Source organism: Leptodactylus fuscus, chromosome 11 (assembly GCF_031893055.1).
Source record: "Leptodactylus fuscus isolate aLepFus1 chromosome 11, aLepFus1.hap2, whole genome shotgun sequence".
NCBI classification, from domain to species: Eukaryota; Metazoa; Chordata; class Amphibia; order Anura; family Leptodactylidae; genus Leptodactylus; species Leptodactylus fuscus.
This window is the reverse complement of record NC_134275.1, coordinates 81,405,044-81,426,554: the sequence shown is the minus strand read 5'-3', so window position 1 is coordinate 81,426,554 and position 21,511 is coordinate 81,405,044. Positions and strand designations below refer to the sequence as shown.

The window sequence follows — 21,511 nt, the reverse complement described above, 5'->3', positions numbered from 1 at the left end:
GGATTACAGTTCCCATGATTACGCTCTCAGATTTCGGAAAGATCAACAAAACTAAACATGCCAGCATTTGTTTCATTTGCACCAAAACATTGGCTCACGTACCGTGTAAATCTCCCCAATTGTCTCTAACACTGTGTGTATGATATAACGCTGGAATTACTGACACACAACACAGTATGTCATTCTATCTACTGCCCAGCATGTGAAACACAATCCTTACCAAGACAGGGTACAGTGAAGATAAGAGGAAAGTACGTGTGATTAGAGATGAGCGAACACTATTCGAAACAGCCGTTTCGAATAGCACGCTCCCATAGAAATTAATGGAAGTGGCCGACACGCAGACTTTGCTGGCGGCCGGCCCCTTAACCCCCGCGTGACTACGTCCATTCATTTCTATGGGAGCATGTTCGCTCATCTCTACGTGTGATGTGTTCAGTGTAGGGGGAGTCACACAAGCAGGAGTTAAAGGGTATGTTCAGCAAAAGAGGAATCGGAGGTGCTGATTCCAAATCAAAATCGGTGCCAGATTCTGCTGTGCAATCTAACACAGTTTTTCCTGAATTTATAATTGATGACCTATCCTTAGGATAAGGACACTGGGATCCTTGTGTGGCCTCCACTTCACCGGCCACGGGATGACCTGCTAACGCTCACAGTTCAGTCCCATTCAAGCTGCAATACCAAGTCCAGCCACTATATGATGTATGGCGCTGTGCTTGGTTTTCTGCTGATTGCGGAGGGTCCTGGGCATTGGACTCCTGATAGATCATGAATTAATAAGCCTAGGAACATGATCTGTCAGTCTGGCTTAGGCTTTGTGCACGCTGCTCTCATGGTTGCCACTATAGCAGAAATTGTTATGGCTGTGCTGGATCAGCGAGGCACAAATGGCGTCTGTAATGAGGTGTGAGGGGAATCCATTGTGGCGTCTATTTTGATGGGAAGAGTAGCTGGTATGCAGGCTGAGGATCATGGGTAGTGTGAACCGAACCTTGCAGAGTAGGACGGGACTAATCTTACTGCACGGAAGCCATCAACGCGATCCTATCAATACGAGTGACAAACACGATTTGTATCCAAAATGCAAACTTTTATATACACGAGCTGTACAGATATATATATACTCCAATAACAGGCTGACGGGAATCTCCTGCTCCAGCCCTTCATCCTGTGGAGGAAGATACAAGAGATGGCAGTCAGGTAGCCGTATACAGTGTATATGCCCCATGTGGAATATACAGCGACCTAGTAATAGATTGATCTTACCTGAGTCCTAGAGTGAAGACATGGCCGCCGTTCAGCCAAGCTCATCTTTGCTCTTTCCTGCTTGTTTGGGCATCTTTTTACTGCTGGCGTCTTCCAGTTCTCGGGACTTGTAGTAATGTGGCGCCACCTCGAGGAGCCAGGCGCTGTCAATTTCAATGATCTGCAGGGGTACCGAGCGCAGGTTAGAGACGGAATAAAGTACAAGCAAGTTACTAACAACAACTACATAGGACACGGAATATTTCCAGCGTTGTACATGGAGCAGGCAGCCGTGTGACGGTAGTATCAGGCGGCTGCAGGTAAATGGCGTTTTCATACAATGACCTATCTACAGGAGGTCCGACAACTGCACCCCCGCACAGATCAGGAGCGGGTACAGGCCGCCCCATACACTATATAGCAGGGTGGTTCCCTGGAATTGAATAGGAGCAACCTACAAACACTGCCCCGATTTCCAGGCCTGGAGGTTGTCAGAGCAGCGGATATGTGCAGGGTCTGGGGGTCAGATCATATACTTATGACATCTGGAAAGGACCAAAAACATCTTTAAAACTAGAACAATTTTTAGATCCTTCTCAGTTGACAACTTTTTTTGATGCAATGTAGCTGTATGAGGTCTCGTGTTTTGCGGCAGGGGTTGTACTTTGTTTTGGTACAATAACATCTTAGCATTTATATGAATTGTTATCGCTATGGCAGAACATTAACCTCCTGACTGTAAGTGGACGGTGACCTGACCCCTAAGGCATACAGACAGTCCCATATTGGTGCCATCATATCTGACCTGTCTCATGAACTCCTTGGTGGTGAAGACCAGCTCGTGGTATATGACCCAGCGGGGCTGCTCCTCGTGTAGGCTGCTGTTTGGGTGGATGAAGACCGACTGCTGCTGTTTCACTGTCTTGTACCCACTGCGGGTCAGCCTGGCGGTGTGGTAGAAATACCCGGCCGTGACTGCCTGATAGGTAAGAAGACATAAGATATAGTCAGCTGGTCCACAGGAGAGGTCATCAGTATAAAAAAAAAATAGACTTTGGGATGGAAAACCCCTTTAAATCCCTGTATCATGCTTCGCCCCCTCAGGTCCTGCACTAGGTATTAGAGAGTGATTGGGCCGTACCTTGCGTATTGGCACTGTGTCATCTTCGCAGGACGTCAACTCAATTTCTATCCTTGACATGAGTCCTTCGAGCTGCTCTCGGACATCGCGGGCGCGGCGGAGGGAACGGGCCTGAATGAAGTTCTCATAACACCACTGCAGAGAGTGACCCGTCTCCACCCACTGGAGAAGACAACAAGATAGCATGACTCAAGACGTGCAAGAATGACGGATAGTCTTTGCATTTGCGCTAATAGATGATCCTGAATATCGGACCCTGCTAGTAACTTACATTGCCTCATAGGGGACCTGAAATTGGGATTTCCAAACCTTGACAAGCCATTCGAGAATACATTAAAGGGCAATTCCAGTTTGTGATGTCATAAAACAGTGCCACACTTGTCCATAGGTTGAGTCTGGTATTGCAAGTCAGCTATAATAGAGGGTGACAGACTTGTAATACCAGATACAAGCACTGGACATGTGTGGTGCTTTATGGCAGGAAGCAGCCATGTTTTTCTACCTATATATTAACGTTCATATCTTTACCTGTGTGTATACATTCAGCAGCACCATGTGGTCTCCCCCGGGCACAGTAAAGTTGGCACGTGCCGTGTCCGCATGAACCAGCTTGTCTTTCGGTCGATAGAAGATTGCATTATTTACAGACAACATGGCGGCGATGGTCAGAATCTGCTCAGCACAGCCGTACCTAGAAAGAAGAGGAAGAAATACTTGTAAGGTGACTGACTGAAGAGACAGCGGCGTCCATGCCCATGCAGATAATGCCACTCACTTCTCAGATGCCAGAATCATCTTGGACAACATGGGGTCCACGGGGAGCTCAGCCATTCTCCTCCCGAGCTGCGGAAGGCAAGGAGAAACATCATCTACAGCAGAGGAATGGACGGAGAAGACTTTCTATACCATCAATACCCTCAACGCCTACCTTGGTAAGCTCCCCTAGATGGTTAAGGGCCCCCAGGGCGTACAACTGCTCCAGCGCCAGAACCAGCGTCTCATGGGGTGGGGGGTCCATGAAGTCAAAATGTATGAGGTCATTGATACCTGGGAATGAGAACAAGAAAATCTGACTGCATGAAGGTAAAGGAGAGGAGAGGAATGGTGGGACCAGTCTGTGAATACGGCCCATTACATCTGTGTGTGACAACCTTGTTGTGTAGAATGCTTAAAGGGGTATTCCCAACTCGCCTGTGATCCTTGAGATGGGACAACCCCTTTAAAACCAAAAATCCATAATTCAGGCGAAGATGACAAAATCTAGAATAGAAGTGTCGGAGTCTTCACTTATTTGCCACTTTCTATTACTCAGCTGCACATATTTGCTGCAGTGACCACTATAGGACAGATGTGGTATTACACTACAACTCTATACAGTATGGACATGGTGAGTCCTCCAGAACAGGAGCTGCTTTTCACTGTAGTCCTCCACTCTGGACTCCCTCTATATACCGATACGCCATCATTTATTGTCACTGGTGTTCTGTATGCGTGTTCTGTCTTAAGCAAGTCCCCGGCTAGTGTGAGAGGTGCCTGAATTATTAAGAGGCTCCAGGACCCCCGTGCACCAGACTTTATATCTAAGCTAGTCAGGAGCTGGCGTACATTTCAGGCACATGTCAGTTCTCTCGTGTGAGTTATAGTAAACTTGTTGTCCCCTGCCCTGGTCCACCTTGATCTCTGACCCTCTGCACCTACTTTGGCGCCCAGCATGCAGAAGGAACAAGGTATCACATCTTCAAGGAAGGGCCATGAGCCCAAGATGTGCCACATTTATACCCATACATATGGAAAAGATGGGTGTAAACGGGTCAGTAAATTCCCCCTTTGTGTTCCGGCTTCAGGATCTTGTCCTGGGCTCAGTCTACAGCTGCAGTTTGTCACAGTGTATCAGCATGTGCAGGAGATGACATACACGGATACACTGTGACAAACTTCAGCTACGTGAGCAGGACTGTATCAGGATAGGTTTTCTGTCTCCAAATAAACATACAGCAAGTAAAGATCATGAGATTGGTAAGGAATTAGTTGCAAAATTTTATGCAAGCTTGTCCCACCCCATCCTCCTCCTACAGGGTCCTGTGCCCCTGCCGCCACTCACCTAAACTCTTCAGCAGCAGAACCACGTTTCCCAGGTTAGTTCTCTGGATTTCTGGTACGGTCGTGTCCTCCATCTCGTTCTTGTACGCCCAGGCTGTATATAGTCGGAAGCACTTTCCTGCAGCCACACGGCCGGCTCTCCCTGCTCTCTGGTTGGCTGATGCCTGGAGGTGAAAAGGCCAGACAGACCCTGTTACTATCACATATGGCATAGGTAAGGTACAGTGATTGAGACCGACACGTGAACCTTTTCTTGCAAACTTGCATTGTATTGTCCCTCTGTTATTCCTCCTGGAAATGTAGAACATAGGCGTTCTCCTCATCAATGATGTATACAAGGGGCTAAAGTGTCCGTCTGAGAGCTGTACTACTATTGGCTGCCCATCTGTATTTTTGTTCTTTCAAGTATTTGGGATGACCAGGAGTCGCCTTGTGTCTGCTTAAAGGGGTTTTCCATGAAAACTGAAACATTATCTACCCCTGATCCTCGGTTTCATTTTTGGGTCCCTGTTCTCTTCCATGCTGGCACTGGATAGGCCGGATATTAACTGGCTTTGGCTGACCATTGCAGCCACACGTTGGGTACCAGTGACATATTAGCAGTGATGTCATCAGTACCCAACATGTGACTGCTGACGCTTGTGATTGGCTGCAATGGTCACCTGTGCTGCGTCACTTTCACCCTGGCCAGTGCCTGCACCAGATGCAATGGAGGACCTGCGGGAGGTAATTATTGCTTTTACATTTTATTCCACCCTTCTTCAATTTCCCTGGAAAACCCCTTTAAGAAAAAAACACCATAGAAAATACCAGGAAGAGCAACGAGAGGAGTCACCTTTGAGCAGGGGGTGACAATGAGCGACTCCATTCCGGTACGGGCGTTGTAACTCTTCTGCTTGCAGAACCCGGGGTCAATGACGTAAATGATCCCATCGATGGTCAGCGACGTCTCGGCAATGTTGGTGGCAACGACGACCTTAGTAAGGAGAAGTAACGATAAAAGCGGCCACATTCAATAGAAATAATGGACGACCCCGTTCTTCCCCTATCAAAACCGTAAGCCGATTCTTCCTCATACCTTTCTTGCTCCGGGCGGAGTTGGCTCAAATATTTTGGCCTGCATGTCGGACGGTAGGTTGGCGTAGATCGGTAAAATCATCATCTCTGCGATCTTAGAGCCCAACCTACGGCAGCGCTCCTGTAACATCTCACAGCAGGCCTCGATCTCCTCCTGCGACACAGGGACGGCAGGGAGTAGAACCACCATCAGTTATAATATGTAGCTACATAAGGGGTGTATTGTTACTGCCCTCTGGTGTTCACAAGTAGGAATAACAATATTAATTAAGACAATACATAGATTTATTAGTCACGTCACGAGCTGATTTTATGTATTCGATGCTGAAGTGAACTGCAACACATGGACACCCCACAACCCCGTGATCGGTACATACCTGACCAGTCAAGAAGACCAAGACGTCTCCAGTTGGTTGTGTGACGTGAATCTGTAGGACAGACACCACGCACGCCTCCAAGTAATCAGCCTCTGGTGCCTGGAGAAGACATACAATACAATAAGTTAAAGGGATTCTCCAGGATTAGGTCACCCACAGATCAGCTGATATCCAACACCCAGGACCCTGCAGGATCAGCACCCAAGCACCTCTTCATAGGTCAGGTGATGTCACATGGCCTGTTTGCAGCTCAGTCCCATTTAAGTAAATAGGGCTGAGTCGCAATACCAAGAACAGCCACTATATAATGTATGGCGCTGTGCTTGGTTTTCCTTGAAACCACAGAATCTCCATTTCTGACCTGAAATAGCGTGGCACGGCCAATACACAGTGTACAGAGCCATCTACTTCCAGTTCTATACAGCGTGAACAGCTGATCTGTAAGGGTGCCGGGTGTCAGACCTCCACTGATGCAATAATGATGACCGGTTCTAAAGATAGACCAGAAGCAGAGACCTAGATAGGCCCTTTTAATCCATAATCCCACCAAGTCCATCAGGTAGGCTTCACATGTAGGAGATATGCTGATCAGTGGGGGTGCTGGGTGTTAGATCCCCACCGAATACTGAGACCGATCCTATGGATAAACCTTCAATATCGAGACTCAGAGAGACACTTTAACCCATCATCTACAGCTACGCACCTTGGTGTAGTAAATATCTACAGGATACCGTCGGCCAGGGATTCGGAAAATGGGAGCGTCATCGAAGAAAGAAGAAAACCGCTCGGTGTTGAGGGTAGCGCTGGACACCAGGACCTTGAGGTCTGGACGGAAACGGGCAATGTCTTTAATAAGGCCAAAGAGCACGTCTGTGTGCAGGGTCCGCTCGTGAGCCTCGTCTATAATGATCACACTGAAAGAAGCCATGTGAAGGGTTAACTCAGGATTAGTAATCGATCCAGAGGGTGGAGGAGGAGAACAGCTCAGGCCATGGAGAGGATGGAGAGGTCTTACCTGTAACTGGCCAAGTCTGGCTCGGTGAGGAATTCACGCAGCAGCATCCCGTCCGTCATGTACTTCAGGACCGTGCGCTCGGACGTGCAGTCCTCAAACCGAATGCTGTATCCGACCTGGGAGAAGAGAATATCAATGACAATGGTGTAATACTTCATTTCTCCTGCGGGGGCACTGCAGGAAAACAGAATACCTGCTGCTAGGCTTTCTCCACAGAATATAGCTTATTACGGATGGTGCTACAGCAGGACAGCTGATAGTCAGGGACCCCATTAAAGGGGTTTCCTAAGCTTTTTGATAGGTCATCAATTAAAGGTTGGTGGGGGTCTGACATCTTGGATCCCCCGCTGATGACCCGTTTGTGAGAGCATAGCGCCATACATTTGTATAGTGGTTGTGCTTGGTACTGCAGCTTAGCCCTATTCACCTGAATGAGACTGAGCCGTGAACAGGCCATGTGACTGATGACAGTGACATCACATGGCTAGTGGATTGGAAGTAGAGCTACCGCTTCTAGCAGCTGATCTGCGGGGGACTCAGGGGTCAGAACCCCGCTGATCTTCAACTGATCTATCCTAAGGGTTTAGTTTCAGTTTTTTTGATCTGTTACAGACACTAACACAATAGCGACTTACCTCATTGCCCAATTTCACTGCCATTTCCTGAGCGACACGAGCGGCTACACTCATGGCGGCCACTCTTCGAGGCTGAGTGCACCCGATTTTCATTCCTTTCTGAGTGTAACCCTAAACAGGCGAGAGAAACAGGAGGGGGGGGGGTCATTAATGGGGTCACTGCAGGATCTATGAGGGATAGAAGGACGCCGGGCATGCAGCCACTCACCTCCTCGTGCAGGTACTGGGGGATCTGAGTTGTCTTGCCAGAACCGGTCTCTCCTTCGATGATGAGGATCTGATGCTCCGAAATAGCCTGGAGAAGATCTGAGCGGTAGGGGAAGACGGGCAGACTGCGCCTCACCTCCTGGATGGACAGCTGCTTCTTCTCCAGCTCGGACATCTGCTTGGCGCTCTCGTCCTCCTGAGGAGAGAAATCGCAGATACTAATAATAACAGGCGCAAAGTATAGGAAGGTGAACGTCGCTACTTCTATGTCACCGATATAAAACAATGTCCAACGTTCCAGCTTCATTAAAGGGATTCTACCATTAAAACCTCTTTTTTTGTGGATAAGACGTCGGGATAGACTTTATTCGTCTCTTACCTTTAGATGCGATCTCTGCCGCGCCGTTCCTTAGAAATACTAGTTTTTACCGGTATGCAAATTAGTTATCTAGCAGCGATGGGGGCGGGCCTCAGCGCTGAAAATGCGATAGGGGCGTCCCCACTGCTGCTTGAGAACACGATCCTGTGACGCCTCTCTCTTCGGCTGGATCCTCCCCTTCCTCCTGCGTCACCTCCGACGCCTGCGCAGTTGGCTCTGCCAATAAGACACTAGCAGAGCCGAGTGTGAATGCCGGCTGGCGGCCATTTTTGGGAAGCCGCTCCTGCATTGAACTACAAGAGCAAGAGCGGCCTCCCAAAAATGGCCGCCAGCCGGCATGCGCAGTCGGCTCTACTAGTGTCTTATTGGCAGAGCCAACTGCGCAGGCGTCGGAGGTGACGCAGGAGGAAGGGGAGGATCCAGCCGAAGATAGAGGCATCGCAGAATCGTGTTCTCGAGCAGCAGTGGGCCCGCCCCCATCGCTGCCAGAGAACTCATTTGCATACCGGTAAAACCCGGTATTTCTAAGGAACGGCGCGGCGGAGATCACATGTAAAGGTAAGAGACGAATAGCCTTTCTAAAGACTATTCCGACGTCTTATCTACAAAAAGAGGTTTTAATGGTAGAATCCCTTTAAGCCACACCCTCCTCCGTGCGCTCTCCTGACAGGCTCGTTTTAGTAAGCCCTTAAATTCTCCATAACAATTCTGGAGCGTCTGTGTAATTCCTCTGTTATTCATCCTGGAAATTTAAGGTTAAACTTTAAGTTCCAGCTTATTTGTCAAGGGGAAAGGAGATGATGACACCCGATTGGCTTAGAGACAACGCTTGACCCCGCCTTCTTTGAGAGAGAACATTGGCAGTTTTTGCGGCAGTTTTTGCAGCAGTTTTAGAATGTTTTTTTGTGCAAACACCACATTAAAAACCACTCGCCTTTTTTCTGCCTCCTATTGACTTCAGTGTGATTTTCAAGACAGAATCCACCTGAAGATAAGTCATGTCATTTTTATTCCCCTCCAACTGAAAGGGATCCTATCATTGGATACGCTTTTTTTTCTCACTAACACGTAGGAATAGCTGTAAGAAAGGCTATTCTTCTCCTACCTTTAGATGTCTTCTCTGCACCAACATTCAGTAGAAATCCCGGTATTCTTCTATATGCAAATAAGTTCTCTTGCAGCACTGGGGGCGGGCTCCAGCGCTTAAACAACACAGCGCCACCTCCATCTTCTGGAACAGCCTCTCTGCGCGTTTTCTTCCGTCCTGGGTTTCAATCTTCTAGGCCTCAGGCAGAGCGGACTGTGCGTGCCTGGGCCACAAGAAAATGTGCCGCTTACACAGTAAGCTGGTGTAAGCGGCCATTTTCTTGTGGCCTGAGCATGCACAGTCGGCTCTGCCCATAACCTAGAAGATTGAAACTCAGGACAGAAGAAGACACAAGGAGAGGGCGTTCCAGAAGAAGATAGAGGCAGCGCTGGAGAGTTCTCTCGCAGCATTGGGCACGCCCCCAGTGCTGCGAGAGAACTCATTTGCATACCGAAGAAAACTGGGATATCTGCAGAACGGTGGCCCGGAGAAGACATCTAAAGGTAGGAGAAGGAAAGCCTTTCTTACGGCTATTCCTACGTGTTAGGGACAAAAAAAGCGTATCCAATGATAGGATCCCTTGAAAAAAATCTGCAAGTGACTCCCACCAAAGCTAACGTTTCTGGAGGCGGGATTTGCCTGCAAAAACCCCTGTGTGAACTTACTCTAACAGAGTCCAGCAAACAGAAGGAAAAGACCCTAAATTCAGTCAGTGAAATATACCAATATATTAGGAGACCTCTGACCCCGCCATAACCATGCACCCCCCCTTACCTTCTCCACAGTCCCCTTCATTTGTGTGGCGCTGACAAACTGTATGACCTCCTCCTCCTCCATCACGTAGTCATATTCCTTCTGGCCACGAGCGCGAGCGTCTTTAGCTCCAAACTTCAGCGCAGCCGCTCCGATGTGATCCTCCTCCCATCGTCTTTGTTCTTCCCGCGGAGCGAATCGCTCTTCGGTCACTGGTTCCTCGTACCGGTCTGGAATTTTCTGGGAGGCGAGAGAACACGATGAGTGATATTACTATGGGTAAGACAATGGTTAGAATATTTCCTATGTTTCTGAGACTTACTTTACTCCTAGTCTCCTCCGGCATGAAGTAGCGGTCGTGTTTTTCCATGCGCTCCTTCTCTCCGGCTTTCTTGTATTCCTTGGCCAGATCTCGGACTTTCTTCTTGTACTCAAGTTCTTTCTTCTCGGTCGAGGTCAGCTTGCTGTCCACAAAGAAATACTCCTCATCGGCGATCTCCGCTTCCAGGTCCTCCAGCTTTTCCTTCTCTCTCTTTCCGAGATAATCTCTGCGGGATTTCTTCCTCAACTCTGGAACCTGCAAACAAAAAGAGAAGGTAAAATAAGGCGCCATCGTGTGTGGTGGTGGTACAAGTAACCTAAAGGGTTAAACTGCCATCCTACCCATATCCCATAGCCGGGGGGGGGGGGGGGGGGCTGTTCTTAGAACGAAGGAGACATTATTTTTCCCTAATGTAGAGATTGTGTCCAATATTGCAGTTCAGAATCAGTCCATTGAGCTGTTTTACCACACACAACCTGTGGACAAGGGTGGCGCTGTTCGTGGAAGAAAGCAGCCATCTTTTTCTACTATCATACAAACCATTTTACTGCTCTGGTATTACATTGGTTTTCAGGACCCACATGAAGTCCTACAATTGCTGCCAGCGGCAGATCTGTGTGGGTCCTGGGTATCAGCCCCGACAGATGACACTAATGATCTATCCTGTGGGTGGGTCATCCATAAGAAAAAGCAATTGGAAGACCTATTGTGTTCTACAGGATAGTGTTGTGGGCATGCTCTGTGACCTGTGCTGAGGTCATTGTAGAAGGAGCTGTGGCAGGTTAGAATAGGTCTTAGAGAGGCACCCCAGGACCCCTGCTGATCAGCTCTGTGAAGAAGCTGTGGCACTTGTGCTAGTGCTGTGATCCCTACAGGTCCCATGCAATGTCCTTATCGACTCGTCACCTGACAACCCCTCTAAGCACTACATAAGTCTTACCATTTTCTTACGGTCCTCCTCTGCTACTTTGAGTCTCTTCTGCGCTTCTTCATAAGCCTATAGAGAAAGAACATAACGTATAAGTCAACGTATCAGCCGGCTGGTGATGGACTGTGTATCGGCACCATGCGACCAATATATTACATCAGTATAACCTGCCTGTGACCCTGCCTCTAGGGGGAGCCCTTCAGCATCTGCCACATATATACAGAATTACTCTCCGCCATGTCTGGATTACAGCTCAGCTCTATTCCTGGAAAATACCAGATCCAGAGCGAGAATAAGCCGAACACCAAGAATGGGAAAGGCCCAAATAGACCCTTTATTCTAGGAGGGGGATATGTGATGTAATGCTATAGAATATACAAACTAATGCAGCCCTGTATACCCCCCGTCACGTGCATTAGCAGGACGGAGGACTTACTCAGGAGCTGGACACCAGGGAGTATGGCAGCCTTCACATCAGCAAAAAATGCAGAAGAAAAGTATAGGATACAAGTCCGCTGTTCTAATGACTGGATGGATCCTCCGCTGCAAAGCTGATCGATGGCGTCTGACTGTCGGCCATTTCTATAACTCACACAGAGATTGTATGGACTGGCAGGGTGCATGATGGACTATAACTCCAGACAAACCTCTCCTCACCCAAACCAAGTGTCTAGGGGTAACTAGTAGCCCCAGTTCCTGCAGTCTCAACCCCCATTAATCGATTCAGAACAAGGGACATAAATCCCCCGTTCTCCTAATTGGTGCGGGCCTGGGTAGTCTAACTCCTACCGATCTGCAAGGTCTCCCTTATCCTGTGGATAGGGGGTAGTTTGCCCAGATGGGAGAACCCCTTTAACCTCTGCTCACCCACATGTCAGTGTCTCACCTTCTTATCCGATCGCTCCACAATGTTCCTGGTCTTCTCCTTATCGCGCTGCTTTACCCTCTCTGCAAATGCATCTCGCTCCTCCAGGTCCTTCAGCCTGGCCTGCTCCTCTCGCTCTTCCTCATCATCAGAGATGACCTGTGGTGATGGCGCCTTCTCATTCCTGGTAGGATCAAGAGACGGTTTAATGAATGCGGTCACTTTGTAGAGAGCATGGAGTAGACCTTCATCTGATCTACGTGACGCTCTTATACAAGCTTAGTGACTAGAGATGAGCGAGTACTGTTGGGATCAGCCGATCCGAACAGGACGCTCCATAGAAATGAATGGAAGCACCTGGTACTTCCGCTTTGACGGTGGCCGGCCGCTTAACCCCCCGCGTGCCGGCTACGTCCATTCATTTCTATGTGAGCGTGCTGTTCGGATCGGCTGATCCCAACAGTACTCGCTCATCTCTATTAGTGACTATTCCCCTCCACGGAGACAAACATGGCGGTCCCCATGGACTATACTCACTGCACTCCATCATTGTCACTGTCAGACGACTCCTCTTTCTTCCTCTTCCTGAGATGTTTCTTTTTCCTCTTCTTCTCATCTTTGCCCGTGACCTTGTCCTCGTCTTCGTCGCTGTCTTCCAGCAGGGTGTACAATTTGTTCTTCTGCTGCATTGCTAAAGCCTCTCTCTCGGCCGCTCTCGCCGGACGCTCAACCGCAGCTTTACGGGGCAGCTGAGACGAGGAGGGAATGAAGAGAAAATCCATTATCAGGCGAGATCTTTCCATTATCACACTGTAAGCATGGCTGAATTATCCGCACAGGGACACTGGTTTATACAACACAGCCAAGCAGAAGTGCAGTGTAGAGCATGGGGGATGGAGAGAGCAGAAGCCTTAACCCACAACAGAAATGGCGGCCAAGAAAGATGAGAATAAATAGTACAAGGCCTCCCCCCGTCTTACACATCCAAGGCCTTCAGCTCTTATATGACTATATGTGGTGTCATCTCCTCACCTTCCCCCAGAGCTCTTCTGCGAAGCTGCGCACTTTGTCGGTCACATCGACGGCCCCCGTATCATTCAGGCGGCTTATGAAGTCTACGGCACTTGAACTTCGCCGGGCGGTGCCAATAAGGAACTGCGCCACATGTCGGTCACTCATTCCCAGGACATCGTGGAGCCGGTCCTTCACCCACACTTCTATCCCATCCATTGCGGTTATTGGGAATGGTTCTCAGCAATGGCCACAAGTGGTCTGGATGTCGTGAGAAGAGACAGGAGGCTGCAGGGAGGGAGAAGAAGAAAAGTTATCTTTGCTGGGACAGAATGTCTTACAGGGGATTTCTGAGTCCCAGGAATTTGTAATATGGATATTATTCTTCTTATTATTGTTTATTTATATAGTATTATTATTCCCATAGTGCTGTACATTATTATATTATTCCCATGGTGCTCTGTACATTATTATATTAATCCCATGGCGCTCTGTACATTATTATAGTAATTCCATGGTGCTGTACATTATTATATTATTCCCATGGTGCTCTGTACATTATTATATTATTCCATGGTGCTCTGTACATTATTATATTATTCCCATGGCGCTCTGTACATTATTATATTACTCCCATGGTGCTCTGTACATTATTAGATTAATCCCATGGTGCTGTACATTATTATATTAATCCCATGGTGCTCTGTACATTATTATATTAATCCCATGGTGCTCTGTACATTATTAGATTAATCCCATGGTGCTGTACATTATTATATTAATCCCATGGTGCTGTACATTATTATATTAATCCCATGGTGCTGTACATTATTATATTAATCCCATGGTGCTGTACATTATTATATTACTCCCATGGCGCTCTGTACATTATTATAGTAATTCCATGGTGCTGTACATTATTATATTAATCCCATGGTGCTCTGTACATTATTATATTAATCCCATGGTGCTCTGTACATTATTATATTAATCCCATGGTGCTCTGTACATTATTATATTATTCCCATGGTGCTGTACATTATTATATTACTTCCATGGTGCTGTACATTATTATATTAATCCCATGGTGCTGTACATTATTATATTAATCCCATGGTGCTGTACATTATTATATTACTTCCATGGCGCTGTACATTATTGTATTACTTCCATGGCGCTGTACATTATTATATTATTCCATGGTGCTCTGTACATTATTATATTACTTCCATGGTGCTCTGTACATTATTATATTATTCCATGGTTCTCTGTACATTATTATATTACTCCCATGGTGCTCTGTACATTATTATATTAATCCCATGGTGCTGTACATTATTATATTATTCCATGGTGCTCTGTACATTATTATATTACTCCCATGGCGCTGTATACTTGAGGGTTTACATACAGTACACAAAATATACAAAGCAATCGAATACTAACAATGACTGACTGGCACAGTGGGATAGAGGGCCCTGCCCACAAGGGCTTACAATCTACTGACACACAGACCATACAGACCCGGCGACCTCCGGACACCTGAAGCTACTGACCTGGACGGGGTGGAGGCAGCTCTGATCTCATTCAAGGACTAGGCAGAGCCGCAGCCACATCCGCTGTATCGCAGTGGGATCAGCAAGCAGCAGCTTTGTGCCTATTACTCAAATAGGAGAAAACTGGTTCCGCCTCCATCCATAGCAGTAGTTTTTTGGTGCCCGGAGAGATCAGCAAATCTGTGCTGGGTCCATGTGTCAGATCTCACTGATCGGATACTGAAGATCTATCCTGGAGAACAGAAAACCCCTTTAAAGGGATCGTCCGGGGAGTTTACATCGATGGGGCTCATCTGTGATCAGGGGACGAGGCCTCCTTGTGAATGTGGTGCCAGTGCTCCTGCGTGACCAGCGCTCCTTTCACTTCTTTGGGGTTACCAGGACTGAAATCTTTAGCAGCGCCAACAGAAGTGAACACAGCATTGGTTACCTGTGAGATTGGGAAAGGAGGAACGACCTGGGGGTCATGACAAGGACCGCACCACCAGGTCGATCATCACCAGTCAGATTGGGCAAATGGATTCAAACTCCCCTATAAGGAGAAAGATGGGACAGGAGACACCAAGTAAAGCCCAGGCTCCTCAATGACTCTGGATACAGAATATCAGGGTACAGGTAGCAGCGTCTCAGACATCTCCCCTGTCAGTCACACTGAGGCCTACGCTGGTGACAGTTCTGCTCTCAGCAAGTTTGGATTTTGGCCACCACCGCTCTATTACGACCTGTGTCACAACCCGACCGCATTGACAATCAGATGCATTGCTGCAATGTAACACTGCGGTGTTCGTGGCCAAAGTCGCCACGTAACCCAAACCAAAGAGTGGTGTAATATGCTGTAGTGGTGCAGCATACAGTGTAGCAGCTGTGGAGCCAAACAGGGTGTGCGGTGTCTTACACATTTAGAGCCTCACAATACACAAAAGCCATGCAGATGTGCAGTGTCAGCCATTCCCTAAGCAACCAATCAGATTGCAGCTCTCATTTTACCGCAGCAGGTTTAGAACTGACAGCAGAGATCTGATTGGCTGCTCTGAGAAACACTGTCACCTTACGTCTGTATTAGTTCTAGTGTATGAGTACTACAAATCCCAGAATCCCTTGCGTCCGTGGACCCGTTACCCTCCATACTGCATTACAATATTCCCCCCAGCGCAGCCATATCACTCACCTATAAGAAGAACATAAAACTTACATCCCTCCTGCTCAGTCCACACACAACGAGCCACATCCGGTCTGGCGATTACTGATGACGTCCTTAGCTCTATGTTTGGAGCGTTCTGCCCTCATCAATGGAACGCATCATGCGTCTCAATGACGTCACGTCCTGTTCACCATGCACGTGCTAGAGGCCAAAGTGTAGGAAGCTGTCTTGTCTCCATTTTGGAACAGATTGTATAGAAGCGAGGGCTGGGCTTCAGAAACATGGCGGCAAACAACTTTAGTTGTTTAGAGATACATAAGATATTTATAATATTATTGTGACCTATAATAATAATAATAATGATGATGATGATGATGTATAAATAGGCTTTAGGTCAATAAAACCAGCTTTCACACGTTTTCCAGTGTTCTAAATGGTCCAAAGCAGATAGCGGCTCCATTACAGATTTTGCATTGGGGTCAATAAGCTTTGCATACCTCCCAACCGTCCCGATTTCTGCAAGACATTCATGAATTCCGTGTCCTGTTCCGCGGTCCTGGTCGGCAGGAGGTATGTCCTGATTTCAACTCATTGGCATCCGGAGGACGCCGATGAGTTGAACATATAAGCGGGTAAAGCAGGAGCTGTCACAGCTCAGCTCCTCCCTTACCGTTGCGCTCTGGCTTCGGCGTGTGTAGCGCGATGTAATGCCCGTGAAACTTGGGGCATATGAGGTGGGGGAGAACGGCATGGCACTGGGGCAGATGAAGAGGGGGAGAACGGCATGACACTGGGGCAGATGAAGAGGGGGAGAACGGCATGACAGTGGGGCAGATGAAGGGGGGGAGAACAGCATGACACTGGGGCAGATGAAGGGAGGGAGAACAGCATGACACTGGGGCAGATGAAGGGGTGGGGGAGAACGGCATGACAGTGGGGCAGATGAAGGGGGGGAGAACAGCATGACACTGGGGCAGATGAAGGGAGGGAGAACAGCATGACACTGGGGCAGATGAAGGGGTGGTGGAGAACGGCATGACAGTGGGGCAGATGAAGGAGGGGGGAGAACGGCATTACACTGGGGCAGATGAAGGGGGGGAGAACGGCATTACACTGAGGCAGATGAAGGGGGGGAGAACGGCATTACACTGGGGCAGATGAAGGGGGAAGAACAGCATGACACTGGGGCAGATGAAGGGGGGAGAACGGCATGACACTGGGGCAGATGAAGGGGGGGAGAACGACATGACACTGGGGCAGATGAAGGGGGGGAGAACGGCATTACACTGGGGCAGATGAAGGGGGGGAGAACAGCATGACACTGGGGCAGATGAAGGGGGAGAGAACAGCATGACACTGGGGCAGATGAAGGGGGGGAGAACGGCATTACACTGGGGCAGATGAAGGGGGGAGACATGAATCTGGGGGCAGAGACGGGGGGACATGAATCTGGTGGCAGAGATGGAGGGGGGACATGAAACTGGGGGCAGAGATGGAGGGGGGACATGAAACTGGGGGCAGATAAAGGGGTTATATGAAACTGTGAGAGATGGAGGGGGGACATATAAATTACAGGTGACTGTAGGAAGATTATACTGTGTGGGGGCACATGAAAAATGAATGAGAATGGGCGGAGTCAACATAAAAATGGGCGGAGCGAAGTTTGTCCCTCTTTCGGCTCTTCAAAAGTTGGGAGGTATGGTTTCGTGTTTCACTTTTGGCCGGAACATCATCAGTATCATTCATGGGTCAATAATAGTGCATATTAAAGACATAGGCCACACTTTGTAGAAACACAGATTTTTTTTGTTGCAGATTTTGTAGCGTTTTTTTCAGCCAAAGACAATAATGACTACAAAAGCAATAGAAAATATTTAAGAAATTTGTTACACTTCTCGCTTCTGCTCAATTTTTTTTATTGGTTTCCCCTACAACTGGAACTGATACCACCTGAACTGCAGAGCTGATTTGAGTCCTTGAGGATCCGGCATCTCCTGCAGTTCCTGGCCCCAGTGGATCACATGACCATAGACCAATAGCAGGCAGCACCCCAGGGGACCCAACACCTTCCACCTCATCACTGTGACACCCACTGCCTGTAAGAGAATTTGGCACCAAATGCTATTGTGATGTTATTTTCCATACAAATATCACCGCCAGTCAGTGCTCAAATAAAAACACTCCTATAATACACCATAAATTTACAGCTATAAACATCATGTCACAAACTATGTGCATTACATAATACAATCCTATAACTCATCATTTATATACAACGCTAAATATAGGATACTGTACAATCATATAATGCATCATAAATATACAACTGTAAACATTACATAATACAATCATGTAATACATAATAAATGTACAACTATAAACATCATTAAATAGGTCACAAACTATATACACAACATAATGCAATCCTATAACACATCATCTATATACAAAAATAAATATTATACAATGCAATCAATCATATAATGCATCATTTATATACAAATATACTGTAAATATTATATACCGTAATACAATCCTATAATATATCATAAATGTAGATATACACAGTGTCACTACATGAATGGGTGGGGCTTAGTATACACCAACATATGTATGTAATCTTAAGGGGGTTGTTATCGTGCGACAGTCCCTTTAACAGTTGGGCTGGGTCATCTGGAATTCCTATTGAATGGAGACATTATATCATGGCTGTGATCCTCCCTGCTGGCCCATGAAATATCACAGGTCACAAAGTCAATGGCCGTACACCAGCAAGAATGACATTCCTGTAAAGTGACATCAGGGCGCTGTGCGGGATCAGGGCTGACAATACTGCTTTCTCTTGTTTTCCATGACTGTCCTCGGGCCTCCTCCACACTGCAGGATAACACAGCAGCACATTCATCCAGCACTTTTCTGTAGACTTCATTTCTCACCCTCCTCGAGTGCCGCTTCTGCCATGTCTTTTCTTACTTCCAATAGTAACGTGTGGCTTTTCCCAATTGGTTTTATTTCGTGAACCCAAATGTCATGATATGGAGCTCGCCAAAGACATGGCAGTTTGCTCCGACCTCACCATCATGCTTATTGAGATGCCGGTTCTTGTAAGACATTCAAGACTAGATAGTCTCGCTCTTCACAGCAGGTCCCCATCATTCACATCCCCTGTCAGTGTCCCCTGCATAGTAATGATGCCCCCTTTTGTGCCACAACCTCCCCTATAGAATCCCTCCTTGACTATATAATGCTGATCAGCTGCTATTTTTGCCATGGAATGGTTAATATTCTCCTTTCTGACAGTGGCAGGCTGTGTATCATAAAGCTTCTCACTCCAGTGCACCAGAGAGCAGGGGAAATACATTTACAATGCACAGACTGACGATCATCAAAGAAGATCAAAAAGGGGATCAAAGAAGTCTATCTGGCCCTAGTGGGGCCCCCATGGCTCCTGAACCAATCCCTGCAATCCTTAGAGTTATGTCATTGTCATCATTTGACATCATATGACCTTGAGAAAACAGGGGATGTGCTTCCAAAAAGAATGCACTGTATGGGGCAAACAACACAAGTAAACAAGGGTTGATCGATTTGCTACTGAAGATTGTTACGGTCAGGTCACCTCCCCGTTTAAATGGACCTCTAAGCTCACAGATAAGGGACAGACGGACACTTGGTATTCCAAAAAGAGGGCACTGATACAGATTCTTGAGATCCCAGAAGGAAGCAAGTAAAGTTACACTTGGAACCCTAAAAAGAGGGCACGCGGACACTTGGAACCATGAAATGATGGCAGATTGACGCTTGGAACTGGTGAACTGGACAAACCAATGCTATAAATCCCAGAAAGTCAGAAGACCCAGATACTTGGGGTCTCAGGACAGGCTCAGACTGACACTTGGAATTCCAGAAGGAAGGTTGTCTGAAGACTAGATTACCAAGAAAAGGACAGTCTGACACTTGGCATTCCAGTAAGAAGGCAGACTGATACTTAGGAGTTGGCCGATTGTTGAGATTCCAGAGAGAGGATAAAGTTGCACTTGAAGAGGGATGACCCTTAGAATAACGGAAAGAGGGCAGACTGACACTTGGGATTGGTCAATCAAGAAAACTGACACTTGGACTGACCCTTGGAGATGCCAAAGGGGAGAACTGTGAGACGTGGGGTCTTGGAATGAGGGCAGACCAACACTTGGGATCCAAGAAGGTTGAGTGAGATCTGGAATACCAAGAAGGTGGCAGCCCGACCCGTAGCACGCCATAGAGGACTATCTGATGATTGGAATCCTTAGAAAGGGTAGACTAATATTTTGGGTCCAGAAAAATAGTGGACTGACATTAGGGATACTAAACAACACTTTGGGTTCCTAAAAAAAACTTCTGCTGGGTTTACTACTGTAGCGCTCAATTTTTTTTGAAATTTTCTGTCCTGTAAGAAAAATACATCATGTAAATTGTAGTGAAGGTGATCTTCTTACTGGCGGCTGTATTTGTGAGTTATCCATCGCCTTCCGGTCCTCAGCTGGGTCACGTGACCGATACCCTGTGACATTATGTTACGTGTGTTCTGGAAGTCACTTCCTTCATTCAGTGCTGTGAGACTCACGTACAGACTCTCACAGGAACAACTCGAGAAACCGACTGTCTTTCCACACTTGATGTGAGTCGGAGAGTCTTATAACTGGTCACATGACAAAGCCAAGGACCAGAAGAGAGTAGATAGATCACACATACAGATTACCGTCACATCACGCACACACTGACATGGACTGCAGAGTTGTCCGGTTATTGGAGATCTGAATCTTTTTCTAAGAATTCTTCCATAGAACAGTTAATTTACTTATTTGCATTTTTTGTGAAACCTCCTAGAGTACAGCAGTGACCTGTCGTAACATCCGATGGTCCAGGTGCTACATAACGCAGCTTGTCCACCCACGTGCATGTCTAAGACAACTTACACAAAAAATGGATTATGTCGCCCTTCACGCTGAGATCGGGTTTCTGATTAATGTGATTGCGGTTGTGCAAGGTTTCTGGGACCCGTCCGAGCTGGTTTGGTGACTTATTTAGTTCCATGTGGTGGAAAAAAAAGTCAAACAAAACCTTCGGAGGAGGATGGACGCGGGGAACGGGTTTCTTTGGCTTAGCTGTAGTGCTGTTTATGGCCAGCAGATGGTGATCGTTTTGTATATTTTTGGAATGTTTTTGCATATATTTAGGATTTTCGACATCTTAACTATGGATGAGGCATCTCCAGTGGTTTCCAACCTGGGCAATGCATTTATCGACTAAAATCATCATTACCAGTTGTGTCCATAGGTGTGTCTATTGCCAACATTATGTCCAAAAACATTGCTCCTTGGCCCTTTGGCTAAGTTCATGTAGTCTTCTTTAATGGCTAGGATTGGGGCCATTGGTAATGCAGGGGAACATACAAAGCAAAGCTTAAGCTTGGGTGTACACAGGTTGGTACCATTAGGTAAGTGAATATGAAAGCCAAGGACGAAGTGGCCCAGTGGGCACCTGAACATCCATGAGACATGGTAAATCCACTTTCTCAATATTAATTTTTTTATATACCTCATACACTCACACGACATGCTGAACGTCTCTTGGAATATTTAGGATGCAACATCTTTGTGGGTGTCCTGGTGCATGTGTGGCTATTAGGA

General features: G+C 47.2%; 1 protein-coding gene across 2 annotated transcripts; it reads right to left on the bottom strand.

Annotated features, from left to right (window-relative positions):
- Nucleotides 1-1,103: 1,103 nt before the first annotated feature.
- DHX16 (DEAH-box helicase 16) lies at nucleotides 1,104-15,951 on the bottom strand. Of its 2 annotated transcripts, none has more exons than XM_075259204.1 (22): nucleotides 15,894-15,951; nucleotides 13,167-13,433; nucleotides 12,672-12,883; nucleotides 12,156-12,318; nucleotides 11,282-11,338; nucleotides 10,342-10,596; nucleotides 10,041-10,259; nucleotides 7,802-7,996; nucleotides 7,594-7,704; nucleotides 6,959-7,074; nucleotides 6,647-6,857; nucleotides 5,944-6,042; nucleotides 5,568-5,720; nucleotides 5,325-5,465; nucleotides 4,491-4,653; nucleotides 3,318-3,436; nucleotides 3,165-3,232; nucleotides 2,918-3,080; nucleotides 2,390-2,551; nucleotides 2,054-2,227; nucleotides 1,270-1,429; nucleotides 1,104-1,171 (listed from the first exon to the last, which is right to left on the bottom strand). In XM_075259204.1, exons 2-21 carry the CDS (start codon nucleotides 13,362-13,364, stop codon nucleotides 1,301-1,303), a joined length of 3,108 nt encoding a protein of 1,035 aa, XP_075115305.1. In that variant the 5' UTR covers nucleotides 13,365-13,433; nucleotides 15,894-15,951; the 3' UTR covers nucleotides 1,104-1,171; nucleotides 1,270-1,300. The 2 variants fall into 2 exon arrangements, with proteins under 2 accessions (XP_075115305.1, XP_075115304.1); XM_075259203.1 differs by having other exon boundaries at nucleotides 15,870-15,944.
- Nucleotides 15,952-21,511: the final 5,560 nt, after the last annotated feature.